The sequence below is a fragment of the Manacus candei genome, unplaced genomic scaffold (assembly GCF_025592945.1).
Source record: "Manacus candei isolate 608988 ecotype Guabito, Panama unplaced genomic scaffold, ASM2559294v1 h1tg000028l, whole genome shotgun sequence".
Classification (NCBI taxonomy): Eukaryota; Metazoa; Chordata; class Aves; order Passeriformes; family Pipridae; genus Manacus; species Manacus candei.
Genome location: NW_026138076.1, coordinates 21,591,457 through 21,611,936, shown reverse-complemented (window position 1 = coordinate 21,611,936; position 20,480 = coordinate 21,591,457). Strand labels below are relative to the sequence as shown.

General features: G+C 35.9%; 1 protein-coding gene across 2 annotated transcripts in view; it reads right to left on the bottom strand.

Annotated features, from left to right (window-relative positions):
- Positions 1 to 439: 439 nt before the first annotated feature.
- The window catches only part of SH3RF1 (SH3 domain containing ring finger 1), an 85,722-nt gene continuing 65,681 nt past the window's right edge, over positions 440 to 20,480 (bottom strand). For both annotated transcript variants that reach the window (XM_051790174.1, XM_051790175.1), the window contains exons 7-12: positions 18,476 to 18,630; positions 15,774 to 15,944; positions 15,349 to 15,608; positions 11,512 to 11,870; positions 9,514 to 9,848; positions 440 to 3,093 (exon numbers count right to left, since the gene is read on the bottom strand). In XM_051790174.1, the coding sequence (XP_051646134.1) occupies positions 2,925 to 3,093; positions 9,514 to 9,848; positions 11,512 to 11,870; positions 15,349 to 15,608; positions 15,774 to 15,944; positions 18,476 to 18,630 (1,449 nt within the window). In that variant the 3' untranslated portion in view covers positions 440 to 2,924. The remainder of the gene's footprint in view (positions 3,094 to 9,513; positions 9,849 to 11,511; positions 11,871 to 15,348; positions 15,609 to 15,773; positions 15,945 to 18,475; positions 18,631 to 20,480) is intronic.

Genomic DNA, 20,480 nt, shown 5'->3' with positions numbered 1-20,480 from the left:
CAAACGAGTCTTTGCCACCCTACACTTTAGCTCTCAGTTGGAAGTTCAGGTAGATGCTTCACCCTCAGGGCTGGGGACTCTCTCTCAATATATACACAGTAGGTCCATTACACCAGACTTCATCCTCGAGTGAAAGCAGTCTATGACTTGTGCACCTGATATACTGTGATGAGACTGAAGTCCATCATGAACAGACTAAGATGGATTTACCTACCTCTTCTGAAGTTACTTGCAGAAAAATGGAGATGGGAAAAGATTAGTCAGATTCTCAGTTCTCTCTACAATTCATCATTCCAACCTTCTTATGGAATCTGAAGACTTTTTCTCTTTGAGCAGAAATACCCTCCTGGGAATTCTGAAATTAAGTTCTGGCAATTTTATTGTCAAATTCTTTACAAGTAATTTATGTTTAATGTTTGCATACACTATTTGATGTAGCTGTTTGCTAAGAAAATATTTATTAGGATTGGAAGTTTAACATAGTAAATCAAACACTTAACATTCACTGGACTTCAAACATAGATATAAAATACCTTACAAAATTTGTTTATGAATTACACAAAGCAAATGCACAGGGTTTGTCTGTTTCTACACTGAATTAATCCCAAGCCAAAACCAAAAAATAACCCCTAAAAGATCACAAAAAAAGGCATGATAAAATGCATTTTTGTCATTGTTGCACTGCTATGTAATAAGCCCTTTTTACAAATGTTTACTCAATGTTAAAAAAATCAATTAAAATGTATTCCATCTAACAAAACTATTGGATTAAAATCTGATTTTTAACTGACTTTACACCATGAAATTCTATTAATAGAGGTAACTTAGTCACTTAGTTTAAAATATGGAGCATAGAGATAGAAAAAAATTAACCTTTAGTAGTCTTTAATATAAAATGCACTAAATTTTCCAAAATAAGATTACGACACACTAGTGCCAATTTATGCTGACAAAAGCTGATATCAGCTTCTTTCTAACTAAAATTCATTTCACAATACCTTTATATATTACATGAATATTCAAGTAAACTATTTAAAAATATTTAAAAATGCAAAAACTGAATTATACAGTGTTTCAGAGAGATGGTTAATTTGGGAATGCTGTCATGTCCAACTATATTTATAGATATATTTTTTCTTGCTTTTAAGACCATCATGATACTACCTGATATTAACATTTTATATTTATCAATGTATAACTTCAAAAACATTATAAGGATTTAACATATCACTATGTACTTTTTCATCACTGTTTCTGTGTGTACTGTGCGACACTGAATCACCTTACTGGCTTCCCTTTGTAAAGTGCTGAGTAACAGCCAAATTACATCAGATTTAAATGGATTTAAATGGAGATGATGGTGCTCAGTGTCTTATCAAAAGAAATCACCATTAAACTGCTATAATCAAACAATAAAATAATAAAAAAAAGTTCAGCTGAGTAGCGCATGTATTCACCAGTGTCAAATCTCTAACAAAACCCTGAAAGACAAACAATGTATTTCTTGCAGGCTGCATTCTTTATATCCATCAGCTGCAAGGATATTACAATATTTTATTAATGATTCAAACACTGGACACCTTCTCTGGTTGAAGGCAAGTTGCTCACTAGTTTTGGTCAAGTGGCTTTTGGGAAACTTTCAGAGCAAAATAACACAGCAACAGGAAACTGGAATGGAAAATGCCAACCATGCACAGTTACATTACTGCAGGAATCGAGTAACACATGCAAGACAAAGAAAAAGTCAGAACATACCGAAGTAGCAATGGTTAAGAAGTTAGTAAAATTTTTTTCACAGTGTTTCATACAGCCTTTTACTTTAACACAAGTGCATCACTTACCACCACTATTGCTCAGACATTTTAAAACATCTCTTGGCCATGCAGATCAGTTTGAGAAGAAAACAGCAAATTACACATCTTAGGCATTTTTTAGACATTAAGTACAACTTATAATTTTATTTTTATATTCAGTCTTATCAAACAGATGTTTTCAAGTTATATTCATTCTAAGTGTTGGGCTTTAACATTCCTTCCAATTTTGTTGGATCCTGAGTGCTAAATGCCCAAAGAACTGGCCAAATATACAAAGTTAAGCTTTGTTCAAATCGCCAAGTTATTACATAAAGAGAAGGTATAGAGAATTTCTTGTTAGCACTCCTAAATATCTTTCTTCCTAACCTTGAGATGATCCTAACCTTGAGATGGTTTTATTCAGTTGTTCACATACATCTCTGCCTCCTGGAAACATTACTCTACTAGGGTGATTTATGAAGAAGTAAAACTAGACTCAGGAACACCACTGACTTTTTTTTTTCTCTGTCCAAAAAAGAAAATACACATTTTTTCCCCATTTGGCAAATTCTATTTGACGCCACATCACCACCACTCAACATTAACTCATACAACAGAGACTTACTCCACTGTCAGACACAGCAGGGGAAAAATGTCCAAAGGATAAACGGGAGGCTCTTTATCAGATATAATTGCTTGCTCATAAGGAGAGAATCCAGCTTCCCCTTAGTTATTCTTTCATAAATTAATAATTTGTTAAAATCATAGTCACAAGAATTTTAGCTATTACACAAAATTCAAGTTTAAAAAAAAACCTAAGAATAAATTAGTTACAGCCTTGTAAACAATTGTTCATTTATGTAACATACTTGGGGGAAAAAAATTCCTCTATATAATAAATCAGACAGTACAAGGCACACATCACACTTAAGAATTCAAAGTGATAAAACCAGCAGATGCCTTCATCTTCTTTTTTCGCTGGTGTAATTGTGCTATAGACACTGTAAAAATATGTAGATTTTTGTTTACATTACAGTCATTTGAAAATATTTCATGACTGTGCTTTTTCTGGCAAAATATTTGTGCTATTTTACAGTACAGTATGATTTGAAGCTCTTGGAATGAATCTTCTCAAATGTTCTCTACAAAGCTGCCAGGGAAAAGGCCAGTCTTTCCATTTCGTTGCAGAGTGCCTTTGAACCAGCCATCCTCACGCTTTTTGTGTACAAAAACAATGTCACCTTCCTTAAGTTCAAGTTCTGCTTCACTCTGAGGAGGATAGGATACCACAACCCTGTACCTGTGTAATTAGAAAAAAACACTATTTAAGTTCTTTTTTTTTCACCTTTTTTTTTTTTAACCAATGCTTTTAAAAGCCTGTTAAAGCTCATGAAAACAGAAAACTGCCTAGAACTGTTTCCAGAGTACATAATAACTATGTCTTGAACAGATAATAACAATAGCAACATAACAAATTTAAGTCAAAATGCATACATCTCCTATCAATTTTTTCTCGCCGAGATCCCCATAAAAATCCAGACAATGGTTAAATAACAGGAGAAAACTGTAATTATTTTTTTCAATATAAATTTGCAGACTCTTCCAGTCAGCATGAATCAACAATAATCAAAGCTTTCACCGCAGTAACTAAGCATAATTTTACAACTGTATGTTTAATATGATATTTTCCCAGGAATGGTTCTTCAGGAAAGGCACAGAACTAAAAGAAGGAACAAAACCTATTAATTTGCATTGCTGTTTTAAATTATTTTCATTTTTCTTAAAAACTTTTCAGGATAGAACATGCCATCTTATTTGGACACAGCTTCACAATTTGTATACTACTATATTAAAAATAAACATTTTTAAAAGTGTTCAATTCAACAATTTTTTTAAGCACCTGACACAAAGAAAAGTGTATTTTCTGAATTTGTCACAGTAAAATCACTTTTCAAATATGAGTGCATTAAAAAGAGGCTACACTCTTCTCTCTCTATTTTTAAACATGCATAACACCACTCAATCTCTTCTACCGTGGTTTCAGTTCACATCAACCTAAAATTTAGGTGTTGCAGCTCTGCAGACAATCATGTCAGCTTCTTGATCAAGTTTTATGACAGATATTATAACTCAGTTCTTAGCTATACAACCAATAATGTCTGCATGATGAAATCAAATAGAATCAATGGCTGACTGTAAAATTTAAAAGCTTCTGAAGTTAAGAGCGTTAAAGGCAGTGCTAGGAAATCTGCTGGCAAAAATAGAATTTTCCATTAAAATCAGAACATTTTGCACTCATGAAGATTACTTCATAGATTACAATAACTATTATCTTAATAAGCTTGAAATAATTTATTATCTTAATAGACTAAAATAAATTAACAATCTGATGAAAAGACAAAAGAACAAGATATAGTCTAGTAAAGGATGGAATACCAATTTCAGCTCATTATACCCATAATAATATTGAAACAGAGAAAGATACTGTATTGTAGTACATTTTGCTTAAAAACACATAAAACAAAAATGAAGTCTGTCCAGATAGTTAAAAGTATTCAGAAAAGAGTAGCAACACTTTATAAATAATTAAAGTTTCTTGGGAAATCTACGTATAGCAAATCATATTTGGACCTAATCAGTTGTCAAATGTTATTTACTAGTGACTTATAAACTAGGACTGTTTCAGTCATGGCAATCCCCAGATTTCAGAGGACTGGAATTATTAGATTCATACTTCATAAAAGCTACCAAGCCAATTACAAGATTTATTAGTGTGCAGCTTCAGAACGCTCCACATCCAACCTAGGCCTGCACTAACTTCTGCTGTGGGCAACTTGGGTTTTAATGCTGACTCAGGAAATAAGAACCAAATATTTTTAATAGACTGTAAGTTTTATTGAGATTGTAAACTACTTGAGTTAAAACAATAGTCTTTACTCAGGCAGGACAAGGACAAGATAGAGAAGGATAAAGAACTGCGGTAAAGTTGTGAAAAACTTCTACTGTTGTTAATAAGTAGGTTGCTTCCAGGCTGAAAATTAACCAGCACATTACACAGCACTAATTTTATCCAAAAGAGAGCCTGTTTAAAAAATGAGTTTAAAGAAAGAATACCTGCCTCCCTTACACTGCACTCTGTCAAATGCTGCCCTGTAAACATTTGACTTGAAACATGCTTGGTTTTATTTTCTAATTCTGTCAGTAACCTCTGTGCTCCCCTGAATTGATAGACTAGTCTGTTCTGCTGCTGCTTGCTGAGTGTTAAAACAAACAGCTTTGCAAAAACCCGCCTTCTCTTTGCCCTCCCCAGAGGATCATCAGCTAGCGCAGAAATACTGTTGTCCTGAGCTTTCCATACCGCGTTGAGCAACCTCAACACTGCAGTACTTTGGTACTTCTCATCAAATTTTAGCTTCCCGACTATTTTGATATCAGTCTTGTAATCTAATGTCTAAAACAGACCACAATACCCTTGGTTTTAAAATGCTATTTTACTATATTTTTCAATGTGTCATGAGAAGAAACCAATCTGGTTTTACACCTGTAAATCACATGCTCCTCTTCAAATTTTATGCCACATTTTACAAACTCTATTTGCCGAAAGACCCCTCACACATTCACACAGCTGTCTATCTAGATCACCCTGAATCAGCTATGGAACAAAAACTATTTTTCCATTATTTATTTCATCATCAACAACATACTGCCAAAACTACTAATTTCATGCAGAGTAAAGAGCTTATGCTTCAGCTCAAAAGTTCATTGCAAGTTCCCTGGAGAAAAATAATCATATTTACTTAGCATGACCTATGTTTTGGAAAAAACGTGTTCATTCCCACATGTTTGAATCTTCCTTATTTGTCTCCTTATTCAGTATTTCCAAATGTTTTCAATGTCTGAAGGTCAAATTTGCAGATCTTTTGTGGTCATCTAATCTTAATATTTTACATACACCTAAGCTGTACAACTATGAGTTTTCTTCTTTCTTTTTTTTCTTTAACTGCCTTATATTATTTTTCATTAATTTTCAAAATATTATTCCAGTTATTTTTAATCAGCTAGTTAATATTATAAAAATGAAAGTACTTTAGCTTTCCAGAATTAACCATTGTATTTGCCATCAGTTCTTTGCTAATATTCTTAATGTGTCTGGCCATATCCCACAGTGCCTTTGCTTCGTATTTGTGAATTTATTTTTTATTTTGAGGAGGATGGTGATCTGTCTTCACATTTCTCCATTCTACTTTTTATTTTTAATATTAGCATTTCTCACATTTTTCAGTAACATGAAAAAGATTGTATCTTTCATGTGTTTCTCTCTTTCTTCATTGCTTCTGTTTCACTGGACACAAAATACTGCTTTTCTTCCCAGATAGTTGTAGTTGATTTTTGGACAATTATCTGTGGGTTGCCTGATCACCAAGTGGATAAAAATACTTTTCACATGCAGAAAATTTTAGCTAAGGAAAACACAGAATGTTGGAATTACTATCATTACACAAGTTAAACTCATACTTTTTCTTGCACTTTGAATTTTTACTTTTCAGCTCGTCTGTGCCCTGCTGTTGAGCATCTCTTCTGTCTGCTGAGTGGGTGCCTTGACTCCTACAGATAACCAACACAGAGCAGACTGATTCTCAGCGTTTAATTAACAGCATTAAATGTTGCCAGATGTGGTAAGACTTGCTGCCCTCTAAAGCCACTGGCTTGCTCACTGGGAGCAGATGTTACACCAGTCATTTTGTGGTGGATAAAATGACTTGGGGTCACTTTAATCACAGAACAAAATTACTGCTGTCCTCCACTCTAACTGTATGAAGAATTCATTTTATAGTTTAGGATATGCAGTGATGTGTATTTAGGTTCAACTTCAGGTCTTTAACACCACTGCGGGGTGCTGGGTAGTTTATTATTACAGTGCTGTGTATTTAATGTAAAATTTAAGGCTATTTAAGCAACGTTTACCTCTAAAAGAGAAAGCTCATGAAAAGAGCTTGCCACTTTCCTGTAACTCTTGTAATGGAAAAAACTAAATTCAGATAAAGAAATTCCTGTATATTCATAGCAGAGCATGTCTCACTCTGGGAACTGCAGGGAGTTGAGTCTATCTTTTTAAAGAAAGGACAGTGATCCTTGGCCTTGTCAGTGCCACATCAATACAAGAAATCACAACACCCCAAGACAACTTGTGTCTTGTCTGGAGAATCAGAAGAAATGACTGAACTCCACTGCAGAGTCTCAAGGTGACAGGAATTCTCCAAACTCTAATCAAGGTTTGGCAGAAATTTCTGTTAAACATCTCTGCTTCTTGTGTATAAGGAACATATGAAAGACCATGGATCACAGCAAGCAACCAGCACAGTTCACAGGAGAAGAGTGAATATAGGAATGGGAACAACAGAGAAGACCTGTAATAATAAGATTTAAGAGAATGTCACAATCTTCCCTTCCTTTAGTGAAATGCCCAATGGTGTTAAGTATCCATCTGCAAACACATGTCACTAAGATCTTGTTTACTATCAAACAAATCAAATGTCCATCCACTTATTCAGTAGGATTGGAAAAAAGTTCACAAGCTTTACTTCTAATTTTCTGCAGAACATACAGGAAAGACATACCCTTGGACAACCTGCAGTTCTAGTGAATGGAGAAACAGTGGGATTAACATAAAAATTTGATATAGAATTTTAAAGGAAGAAAGGACTTCGAGGAAAATTCTGTATCCAAACCAGAAACATTTTCAAGTGCTTTCCAGAGTTGAGCCAGCCTCTTTTGCTCCTAATTCATGCAGAATAATCAGCAGAATCTGACTCCTAAATCCTCTAGACCTTTCAAAATAAAACTCGAACACTAATATTACACTGCAAAGCCAGAGTCAGAATAGAAAAAGTACTGTTTCTTTTTCCAGTCAGATTGTAATCTGAGATTGGAACTGTGAGATTTAAGAACAGAATAATCCTAACAAGAGCTTTTTATTGAGTTTATCCTCAAGAATATTTTCCTCCTCAACTCAAAATTTTCACTGAAGATGCTGTTGCATCATAAGTATGGTTCTAACCCACCTCGTCTTCCAAAATGCTGAAGAGTAATCAATGGTTATAAATTACGTTGAAGATATTGGGTACCATGCAAATTTTAAGTATTATTAACCAAGACATTTTAAGCAATTCAGCCAAAGGAAATGTGCACATCAGCTCAGAAAAAACATTAACCCTGTCCTGAAAAGGACAAAGGGAACCCAGATGAAATTCTATTTAAATAAACTGACAAAAATGTAACAATTCTGCATAACCACCAATGAGAATGATCTCGTATTAGCAGTTCTCCAGTAGCAATTATCACTTAAAAAATATTTTTTAACATTTAACATTAAGGGAATGTTTGAGTATATGTTATTACTAGATCAATAAAAATACACAGCATCATTTTCTTTAAGTAGTTCTGAGAAAAAAATTTTCCACCATGGAAATAAAAAACCCATTTTTTGTGAGGATAGAATTAGCTTTACACTAATATGCACTGGTCATGCCAGAATGAATTTGGTATTATTTTCACATTCAAAGCATAAAAACATATTACTGTGCTAAACAGACTTACAATAATGTGAAAATAAGTAATGTTATTCTTAGAGAAAAGTCTTTCAGGTTTTATTTCCCATTTCTAAGTGTAAATCTACTTCAGAAATTCAGTAAGAAATAGAAATTTCCTGCAAGGAAATTGCACAGAAACAGTAATAATCTTTTAGAAAATATTAAAGGTATGACAGAAGTGAACTAAAAGACACATAGAAAGTTACATATTGTCTGGATCTTAATGTATGGGTATAGCTTAAGATCAGTGGGCCTCTGGAAGTACAACAGCATGCTCACACACGTGAGTTAATAGTATCAAAACAAAGTTTACAATAGTCAGCTTGAATCAGTTCAGTTCTAGGGCTGTTAACATTACAACTCTACTATTTTTTCCCTCTACACAAAATCTTGTATCTACTGCAAAAAAAATCCTATGACACTCTTCATACTGCTTGTCTGCTACCAGGAATAATAAAAGAGACAGTAGTTAGAAAACTGCCACTTCCTTCACAGTCTGTGCAACCTACTGAGGACTTGGAAATTGGAAAACAATAGATGGACACAAAAGTGACACAACTTTTAAGCAACTGCCTGTCAGTTTGAGAGTCAAGACAACTATATGTTTTTCAGACTCACTTGCCAGAACATAGAGTCTGCCCTAGAGCTTGCTGTATGGAGTGCACAGTCATGGGGCATTTGGGCAGTAAAAGTATCTTTGCAACGGCTCAAGAAATCACATATTAAGAAGCCTACACATAGATAAAGGTCTCATTCATCACATATTTAGGCTGACAGTTATGCACTGCTAATAATCTTAAAGGACTAACCTGATATTCATAAATGCAAGAATATAATGTGCTTCTGTTTTGCAAAATAGGATGCCTATTTTATCTACTTCACTCTTCATACCAAACCTGTGATCATCATATTTAAGTGTCTATTCATTCAAAAAACTTTCAAGTAATATGGAAAGTAAACGAATATAAACATGAGTATTGGTTGATAAGTAAATAAAGTATTGTTAAAAAATAACTTTCATCTTGCTATAAAATCCCAGCATTTTGAAGCAGTTCTGATATACACTACAAGTGTCTGAGAATGGATTTTTTCCTTGGTTTTCCCAAGTCTAGCTGCATAGGATAACTTACCTTTCACAGACAAGAGGCCTGGATTCATTCAGGACCGGACCGAGCGATGAGCAAGGCTGCCGAGGTGGTGGTGCTATTGGAATAGAGGAATCCAGGGAACTTGTTTTCCGATGCAATGATTCCTGTGCCAGCCCAGAGGCCTCGCTGTCGGTGGGACACGGTCCAGGTTTGCTGTGAGTGCCTGCTGATGGGAGCTCTGGCCCCACTGCACCTTGCAGGGCTAACTCTGCGGCTGCTTGCTCAGCCTCCAGCGTTGGTGATGCTGGAGGTGACAATCGAGGCTTGCGTTTAGTGGATGCTCCAGAAAGTAGTTTCAGCAAACCTTTTTTTTCTTTCTGTAAACCAAAAGCAGTGCCTCATTTTAGAACAAAAGTCTCCTGTAAAAAGAGTTGAACACTTCCTTCTGAAAGATGACATCGTGCTCAGAGAGGACTCAGTAAATGACGAGATACTTGAGATTGTAAAAATTAAAAAGATAATGATGAAAATTATAAAAGAAAAAGCAAATTATTAACATTATAAAGAGAAAAACAATAAGTAATTAAGACCATAAACTGGTTAAGTCCTTTCACTTAGTTAGGTTAAACCTTAACTTAAAATCCAACTACTCTGTCCCAAATGGTTGTCTAGAAAAAGGTGTGATGAGTTAGATTTCCACAACAGGAATTTAAAAAGTAAAACATTTCATTAACAGGGGCATTTCAAGGAAGACATAAAGAGTAATTTCTAACCTTGCAGGGAGAAAAGTCCGCTCTGGAAGCTGCTGTTTAGATAAGTTTCTTTTATTTATCCTCCCTCAGCAAGGGAAGATCTTCATGACTTAACAGAAGTTTGCCCCAAGGAGAATGTATTGTGTTTTGCTGCTGTGCTAGAGGGGAGGATTGTAAACATTCTTTTTGCTTGTCCAGACAAGAATCCCTGAAGACTATTACCTACCCTGAAGAGAATTATTTAAGTAGCTTTTTGTGTTTCTTGTATTTTTTTAAAGGGGTGTGGGCAGCGATCTTCTTACCAACCCTTTGACTGAGTGAATTTAGTGTTTACAAGAGGTGCCAGATTGTGAGCCTTGGAGACAAAAATAAACTATTTAACCACAGACAGAGAAAAGCATGAGCAATGTGAGATTTTTTTTTAAAGTCTGGGATGTAGTGGAATTGGTGAATTAAAAAATCCTCAGTACTTTTTCCAATTCTTCAATAACTTAAACGTATTTCAGCAAAGATCTGCTGTCTAGCAAATGGGAAAGAAAAAGAAATCAAAACAGTCCAAATATATTAGCATCATTCACCTTAAACTATAAATAAGTTTTCTAAAATCCCTCCTTAAGGGCACCTCAGTCTGATTTCAATGTCTATGACTAAAATAATTTTAAAACAAAGTTTTAGGTACATCCATTCAACAATAATAAACAAAAATAACTAAAAAGTGGCTGACATTATTGTACAGCCTAAGATTAAAATCTTCATAAACCACATTAAGCAGCCACATCAGCATGTGGCTGAAGAGTAGCGAGGTAAATTCTAAAACATTTGAGATGCAAAGACAGTTGTCCCAAGGAAAAAAAATTTCTAACTACACCACAACTGTAAAAGAAAATCAATTATAAAGTTGGAGGAATTTTTTGGACTACAATATAATATAATCACATGACTTGGCGAACAGTGAGTAGAGCTTAGACGTAGAGGAAAATACTTCAAAGAGAAGAAAAGAAAGCAGAATCACTACAGACTGTAATGATCTACATTTAGAAAAAACAACTATGTGCATTCTTTCTTTGTCCAACAAACATTGTTGGTAACGTTTTTCATAACCTCTCAATGTGTCCGCTTAATAAGGAAGGCAACCTAAAAGAATACTGATTTTCATTTTATTTTATTAGACTGAAATTTTTATGTTCCTACATTCATGGGGTTTTTTGTTGTTGTGTTTTTTAATCTCTTAAAAGATTGTATGATGAAAACAGGAGAATTCAAGGGAATGATTTTATTCTCTACTCACCTTGCCATCCTTGTCTGCTTTACTGACAGCAGCATTTCCACCAGCTGCTAAAGCACTCTCTGGAGATGCAGGAGCTCCAGGGTGTGTGTTTACAGTTTTTCCGCTAATATCTCCCTCCAAAGATGAAGCAGCAACGTTAGGAGAATTCAAAGAAGCTGCTGCACATGCCAGTGGGATGGTTGAGCGGTTCACATTCACAGCTGTGACATAAGCAGCACTATTTGAAAGCTGGGGCGGGAGCTGCTGGGAGGCAACAGAGTGGTGGGGAATGATCACAGCTGCAGGAATAAGGCATGTTGGACTTTGTGCTTGTATGGGTGTGACTGCTGCTGTAGGTCTTTCTTGACTATGTGAGGCAACTGGAACAAAAGAATAAAACCTGAGATAGTTCATTTTTCACAAGACACACAAAGTGAGGTACAGTCACTGTGTTATAGCTAATCAGTCACAAGAAGTTTCCTTCCTACCTTCTTAACTTTCATTCCCATTATATAGTGACATGATACACAGCATCAAATTTATCTTACCTGAATAAAGTAGTAGTATATGCTACCCTACTTGCACCACTATGCAACAGAAGAATAACAGCACTGCAACTGTTGTGGAGATATCCAAGCTGCTAAGTGAAATGCTTCACATACAGAGATGAAAAGTGAAGATCACATTTTAGTACCTAAGAGCTAGCTAAATATTGTCTGGAACTGGTTTGCTCCTTTTAATACAATATGTAGTGTCCGGGCACATAACAAAAGTAGGAAGAAACACTCCTTATAGAAGCTGCTAAAAATATAATTGGATTGTTTCCCTAAACTATTCACAAAATCCTCAACAGATTTAGTAGGTCTTTCAAACAATAAGTACAGTGGCAACTACTGCTACAAGTGGTTTCTCTGAAAACATAAGCTATTGTCTCTTGGGATGTTTAAATATAGAAGTGGATTTACTCATACCCCTGTGAAATAAAAGAAACATCTACACTGGAAGCTGGAGAACAGCACAAGGCTGAGTATACTAACCCGGGTTGCAGCTGAGCTGCAAAGCACAGAGTTCTGCATGAGCTAATTAATCCTTCCCAAAAAGTAACATTGCTATTATAGTCATATGGTCAATCATACACACTTTTGGATCATTTCAACAGCTTGGACATCTCTGCACCACTGGGTGGTATGAAGTGCAGACATTTTAATTGAACAAGATGAGGCAAAATGCAGCACCACAGTGCTGCACAGCTTCTCTCCTTCAAATACTTTTGAAAGGTTCTGTCAAAGGAGGGGTCATACCTCTAGCTTGGTACATGTACATCTCAAATGTATCAATTCATTTTGATTTTCAGATACTAATTAGAGTTTCAGACTTGTTATAAGTGATATCCTAGAATCAAACCTACAGCGCTTGCTCACTTTATTCTGCTTTCTACAAATTCCCTTGGTAAGCTGGTTAGATTGCAGCAACAGTGTATTAGAGTAGACTGACAAAGTTCCCAAATTTGACATAACAATTTTACAGTATTATACCCAATTACAATCTCTACGATAAGAAGCACAAGTTCTTTCTTAAAAAAAAAAAAAAAGGTGCATTATTAAATACTGTGTCTAATTTTTTGATAGATAACCTCTTCCCCTGTAGCAGACCCTTGCTAACTCTGAGTAGCACGAACATTTCAAAAGATACAGAGAGTGCAGCAAGATTATTTTGGTAAAAATACAATTATTAATGCTGTCTTTTGTTCATGAGACATCAGTTTTCTTACAAGTAGCTGCTATTCTTCAAGATACATCTACACTCATATGCAATTTATGTACTACAAGCATGGAATAGCTTTCTGGTTTTGTTTTCTTATCCCTGATAGAATTGATAGGAAAAATGCTATAGCTTACCCTATTTTCATAAAGTTTAGCCTTTAATGAAATAGGCAGAATGTATGTTTTCTTCATAGTTCCTTTTAATCAAAGGATGCATACTCCGTCAGCAAAGATGATGTCAAGCAATATCTCACTAAGATCATTTGAAGAAGGGTCCTCAAAGCCCTGAGCTAAACTGAAACCGGAGACCAGCCCCGCAAAATGCAGCATTGATTTGTGAAGCCTCACCAAGAGAGTAACACTCAGCTATAGAAAGCTCAATATGATCATGTTTCAGATGCTGACTACAAAGTGCTCTGTAACATTTGAACATAAAGCAGCCATTATTGCTTCAGTTCTCAGGTCCCTATAAGGGACAGATCTGTACTTGTGACTGAACAGTACACTCTTACAGAATCCAATCTTAAGTTCTCTGCATAGAGAGTGCAGCACCTCTGAATTTTCCATTTTGGACTTGAAAACTTAGTGGGAAGTATGTTGTCACATTTGTCAGCTAAATGGAAGGGTAAAAGCTTATTTGTCTTGACAGTGGTGCAGAGATGCAGGGACAGAAAGACCTCTGGAGCCCACAGGAGCTTTCTCCTTGGTGCTGTCACGTGCAAGCTTCTAGACAGCTCAAAAGAAACATTTAGAGTAGAAACCACCTGTGCCTGAGAGGCAGGAAAGTACAGATGCTTTGCTTAGTTTCTCTTACTAGCTGCCAACAGCATCTGGTTATTTTTATTTAAAGGTAACGAATAAAGTTGTTACAGAGAACTAGCACATCTGTTCCAGCCTAAGATCAGACTGAAGAAAGATGGGACCAATTAAGGAAATAAAATACCTAAAGACATATGTACACATCCTATCTTGAAAAGCAAACCTGGTGCTGACATCTGAACATGCACAGGGTGTTTTAGGAGATGCATGACTCTGAAGAGGGAGTGGGCTAATTCATGGAACTTTAGACCATAAGAAATAACCATTCTTAAGGGGATAACAGATCATACCATTAGCATCTTTTGCTTTCACTTCTGCTCTGCCAATAAGAATCTTGTGATTTAAAAAACTTTCTGCCATGACTCGCAGCCAAGAGATCTCATTCCCTAAATTCAAGGCTGAAAGAGGAAACACTGGGATAGTCTGAAATGGAGTTTTTCTTTTTCCTTTTCCTTTAAGGCTCTTGGAGGAACTGGAACAGATTAGGCTCCAGTTGTGAAGAATTTTCTTAGCCTGGCAAATCCACAGAGGAGTGCATGGATTTGGTAAACAAAACTTCTTGAAAACACCACTGTCAATCTTTTTGAATCTGCATTTAGATAACAAAAGGGCATGTTTCACTATGATGTGGCCTGCCCTAGGCAGTAAATGCAGATTTATACCTTTCAGAAATACAGAATTTTGCTACATAGATTATATGGATCTTGAAGGCAGTATAGCCTTGGTGTTTCAGAATCAAAGCTGAAAGAAGTTGCAGTCAAGGTTAGAGAACAAACTGGAAAGCCTAAGGACCAACTCTGAGACAGAGACCTGAAAAAGAAAAAGGAATGAACACTACAGGTATTCAAAGATGTTAAAAGATAATTTAAAAGTGAATGCTAAATTAGAGCAATCTGTAGCTGTTATGCAGTTAACACACAAAAAATAAGCTATGACTCAGATATTCTTTTCACTTTTACTACTATATGAATTGTATATGAGTGGGGAAGCTCAGAGAATGTCCCAGATACTGCTGGAACAAAAAAAATTCCACCTAAAGTACTTGCATATAAATTCCCAACAGTGGGAGTATGTACATACACACAATTGCTTAGAGGAGAATAATAAGAGATTCAACAACTCAGAGGGATATATTGTCATTTCAACTGTAAACCACGACATTAAAAAAAACCCCAACACATATTTACATATATCCTCACTCTAGCCACTTGCCCAGACAGACCCTACAGTTTGTCTGCTATACAAGTTTTTCTGTTTGTTTGTTTGTTTGTTTTACCTGTTCTAACTGCATTGCGAGCCTGGTTGACTGTCATTTGTCCTGTGACGTGCATAAGGACCTTGGTTTGTGGACTAGTTTGGATATGTGCTGCAGAAACCACCGCTGTGGGTACTGTGCTGGAGTTCACTGGCACACCGTTCCCCTGGAGCTTCTGGGATGTTCCACTAGCAGTAGAAGGGCTGACCATAGTTACCACTCGTCCTGTTTGGCCAGCAGTAGACATGGGAGCTTTCGTTTGTGACGCACTTGTCACCGTCCTGCCAAAATTAAAAGCAAACCACCAAAACACAACTGAAAAAATTAGCTAGTTATAAAAGCCCGCAGGCCTTCAATTATCCAATTTTAGCATTAAATACAAGAACAGAATAAATTTGGACTTGAAACTAGATAAACTATTTATACACTTGTATAATACTATATACCTTGTAACTGGAGCCACATAATTTCCAGGAAAAACACCAATCTTGCTTGTATGCATGGAAGTTCCCTTGAACCAGCCATCTTGGCAGCGTTCAAACACTAGGAACATTTCTCCCTTCCGCAGTTCCAGTTCATCTTCTTTTCGAGGAGTGTAAGGGTATATAGCAATATAGCTAAAAGACAGGAAAAAAGATGCAATCAATAAAGCTAAAACAACTGAAAACATCACTTGTGTTTCCTGGCACAGAGAGTTCAGTCAGAGATGAGAAGGCATGGCAAAAAGGGTTATGGGTTAGCTGATCCATCATACCATTACAATATTAAAACATGTTATGGTAATAGTAGAGGAAAAAATGACAATTAAGAATACCCTCTTGACTGCACTTTAAGGGAATGCAAAATACTAGTAATAGGACTGTCCATCTTCTTAATTAAGTTAGTGATCTTAATTAAGTAGGTATTTATCCACTACATATACCACTTCTCTCTCCCTACACCTGCTTCTAGTACCTCTCACATTTTGTGACACACCAACTTCTTTTTTTTTTGGAGGGTTGGGGAGAATGGAGAAGTTTTGTTGGTTGGGAGTGAAAGATCAGTATCACAGCTACTTTACAAACTGCAAAACTGGAGTTTCCCTGTGCAAACTGCAGTGCAAAAGAAAGAGATGTTACTGGAAATTGAAGTCTATGGGTAAGGTAGTTAGCAGTTACTCACTTGTAAAGTTTATTTCCTTTTTTATTTTCCAAGCAACACTAATGCATAATACAGTGCATTTGAAATCGCAGTGAGAGTTCAGAAATATTTTGCATTTTTTCTTTTTTAAAAAGCATTTTTAGGAAAAAAAGTTTAAAAAGCGCTGAAGCTCCTGCAGTTGCACCTTGGAACATTCCTAGGGAAATCTTTGATAAGATGGCACAGTTTCCTATTATCACATTAGAAAGTGATACTGTTATAATCTCTACAGTGTTCTATTTTCTGCCGCAGTTGGAACATAAGAAAAATGTTTGAATGTTGTTTACATAATTATTGACCCAAACCTATGGAAAACAGCATTCTCATAAATCCCATTTTCTCAAAATATACTTTTCACACGAGGGAGACCATTAAGCAGATGAGTGGACTATTCCCTTTTTTGAAAAAGGATCCACAGTTACTTGCAATGCTGTTCTTTCCCATTCCCCTTTACGAAACATTCTTTCATCAAAATTGTCTCTTGTGCACAGTAACAATAGCATTAATTGCATGCTTCTCCTTTTTGCATTAGGTTTTTGTTTCCTGCTGTCCACCCAAGAAACTTTGCAGAATCTGCAAAAATCCTTTAAAGGCAATACAGGTACCTAGCAAAGCAAGTCAAAAATACGCTTTAAAGGCAACACACAGTACACTGACAGAAGAAAGCTTCACTGGTACATGATTCAGGGGTGATCTACAAAGCCACACACTGAAGCTCCATGGAAAAGAAATTCATTTGCTTTAATTGATGTTCATTAACTTCCCCTTTAGTTAAATCATTCCAAATTTCATTAGTATCCTCATATAGAGCAACCCTTTAAAGACGGAGGATGGAGGTAAATGAGTTGGGAACTTGATTAACTGCACTAGGCACAATAATCCATAAAAAGCAGTGTTAAAATGCTTGACACCAAACAAACAGCCCAAATCCAGATGCACCTGCTATACAAGAAGGGCGCTCTTCTGGAGTGGGAGGAAACCTGGTGGGACGATAAAAAGAAAGACATGGAGCAAAAGCAGTCCTTTCATTATTCAAATGGAATGGGCTGCCCAGGGAAGTAGTGGATTCTCTGTCCCTGGAGGTTTTTAAGATGAGACTGGATGTGGCACTTACTGCCATGGTCTAGTAACCGGAGCAGTAGTGGATCAAGGGTTGGACTTGATGATTTCGGAGGTCCCTTCAAACCCAGCTGATTCTATGATTCTATGAAATGTGTCCTATTAGATGGTTCAGCATCTCCTGAATTTTATATTTTCTTTTACAGTTCCTATTCCTTAAGCTGCACACAAAGAAGTTTTCAAGAAGATGTTGTCAGCAGCACACGTTAATACACAAAATATTTTCACCCAGAAGGATGACACACATTTGCTTGTATTACAAGTGTGAAGATGGAGTGCTAACTAGCAGCTTTCTGCCTTCATTCCGAATTGCCACCCAATAATTAAGTGTACTGTAGAATCTTCAGTCAAATTTCAATTGCAACTGACACAAGTAATCTGACAGTAACATGCTAATATAACAATAACATGCTAATATAACAATATAAATGAAATACAGCGCTTTTGGTGTTTTGGCACAAGTTATTCCATATGAGAATAGCCTTTTCATACCATACGTAATGGAAAACATTGAATAAATTTACTCCAGTATTTGACACTTGTGAGTTATACAGTATTGAGTGCTAACACAAGGATTCATTCATCTTCTGCAGGATATATACTTTATATTTTTGAAGTGAGCTCTTTCTATACACAGCAACAGATGATTATATTTACCTAAGACATAAACAATGCTCAGTATGAAGGCTGTTTGGGGCTATCACCTTTATGCATGCTTTTGTTCTGAGTTGTATGCTTGGCTTTCTGGCAATTCTAGCAGAATGCAGCCAGCTGGTGTGACACACATACAGGTGAAGTTATCGATCTCGTTCCATTTTTCTAACTGGCAAAAAGTTTCTATTTTACTTACACACTTGGACGAGTTTGTGGTCGTAAATGTGCCATTTGGTCAGTTGATCCTGATGTAGACCTTTGCATTACACCTGTAGACTGAGGTCCAGAAGCAGCCGATGCAATGATTGCAGCAGACAAGAGAGGTGGTGGCGGAAGTGGGGGATTCATATTCTGATTTTATAACAACAACAAAAAAATAGCAACAATGATCAGTATTGTTTGATGCATTGAATCAATGGCAAAAAAAAACCAAAATCATGACATTCTAAGGAAACGGAAAAAAACCATCCAAGTCCAGTATTCCTTTACCTACTGGTACAATATAACTGGAAAGTTGGGTTTGTCTGTATTTCTCTTTTTCTGATTTAAAATATTGAAGTTTTGGCAGCTAATTAAGCTGATGACAAGCAATTTCTCAGCACGGTAAAAATGGAAAGCATTGTTTCTAATTATAACATCTTTAGGATAGGGCTCGACAAAAATTCAGAAGCCTTCCAGGAGGTAGACTTTGCATCCTGCTGCTGACTGTACTTCATAACATGATTGTTTTTGTAACCCGAAGCTGAAACATAATATACAATTCAGCTGCAGTACACCCAAAAGCACCCCTTCTGGGGGAAATTTTCTTTTGATGCATGGGTCACAAAAGCAAGCACAATATGAGACCATAGTCACTGAGCTATTGTTACCACTTTCTCCTATTCTTCTAGTTAAAAGAGTTAGCTTTTGAAATTCAGTATTATCAAGATTGGTAATCTTTAACAAATACCCCAGTAAAAAGGCACCGCAGATCTTAATGGGGGTCCTGCCTACAGACTTCTGTGCCTTTTGAGAATCAATGGAGCAATTGTTACCTTCTGCTCTGTAAAGCTTCAGACAATTCTTTAGGACCTTGTGTACTGACACTCCTGGGAAAAGGCACTCACAAAAGGAGAGCTGTTCCTTCCCCGCTTTCCAAAAATAACTATTTGTGTTACAACACACACAAAAAGAGTAATAAAAAACCTCCAGCATTTAAAAATGTAAAACTGAATTAATTTCAAACATAATCTTCAATTTAACACAATCCTTTAGTATTGAAACAAAACTCTAAACCATGACGCTTCAGGTTTAAAAACCACAGAACTAGAATATTTAACAAAATATCCTGAACTAGTGCCTGGCACTTCCAGTGCATCAGTATATAAATGCACAGCATTACATTTTCAGTTTGGAAAATACGTAGGTGAAAGTCATTTTAATTCCCCTCCAACAGCCCACTTCTAAAGTGGACTTGTTTTCTGTTTTTCCAAACTAAAAGGTATATGGAAATTAAGTTTTAGTTCTACACTGTGTGATTATTACCTCACTGCACTTGGTGAAAGTGTTAATAGAAAGACAGTTCTATAAACCAGTTTTATGCTGTCAAGACACAGCAAAGAACTGCATAATTAAAAGCCTTCAAATCTAGAGGAAACTGATCAAGTCTTAGAGTTTTTCAGTCAAAATTCTTATGCTTAGCTGTGGTATAAATTGCACGCTATATTGCAAAATATTCCTATTTTATTTAAAGTTGTTTTTTTTCTGATCGTTCTTAGGACCAAATAGGTCTTCTGTGTCCAATACAAAACAGACATGACCTGCTGGAGAAACATCATTGTGAGCTTTAACACTAATAGCTATTTACAAGAATGGCAATTGCATTTGCTTCACATTCTACATTCCTATCCATACAATAATCTTTTTAAGGTACCTAGATAATTCATACCAAAACATTTCTCTTTCAGCTGTTTTACAGACCAAGTTATTTCCCACTCCCAGTCAGCTTCAACAAATGTCTTAGCTGAATCCAAGCTGAATCTAACTTTCAGGCAACCTATCAATAAATTTAAACCTTTTTTATAGGCATTTAGATGTCTTTATACATGGTACAACTTGTAAATCCACATTAGGAGATGATTAGCTAGAATGCTTTAAAATTAAACCTACTTGTGCACAATATCAAGGTTGTCACAATTCCACACTTCCTGCATCTCTAAAGA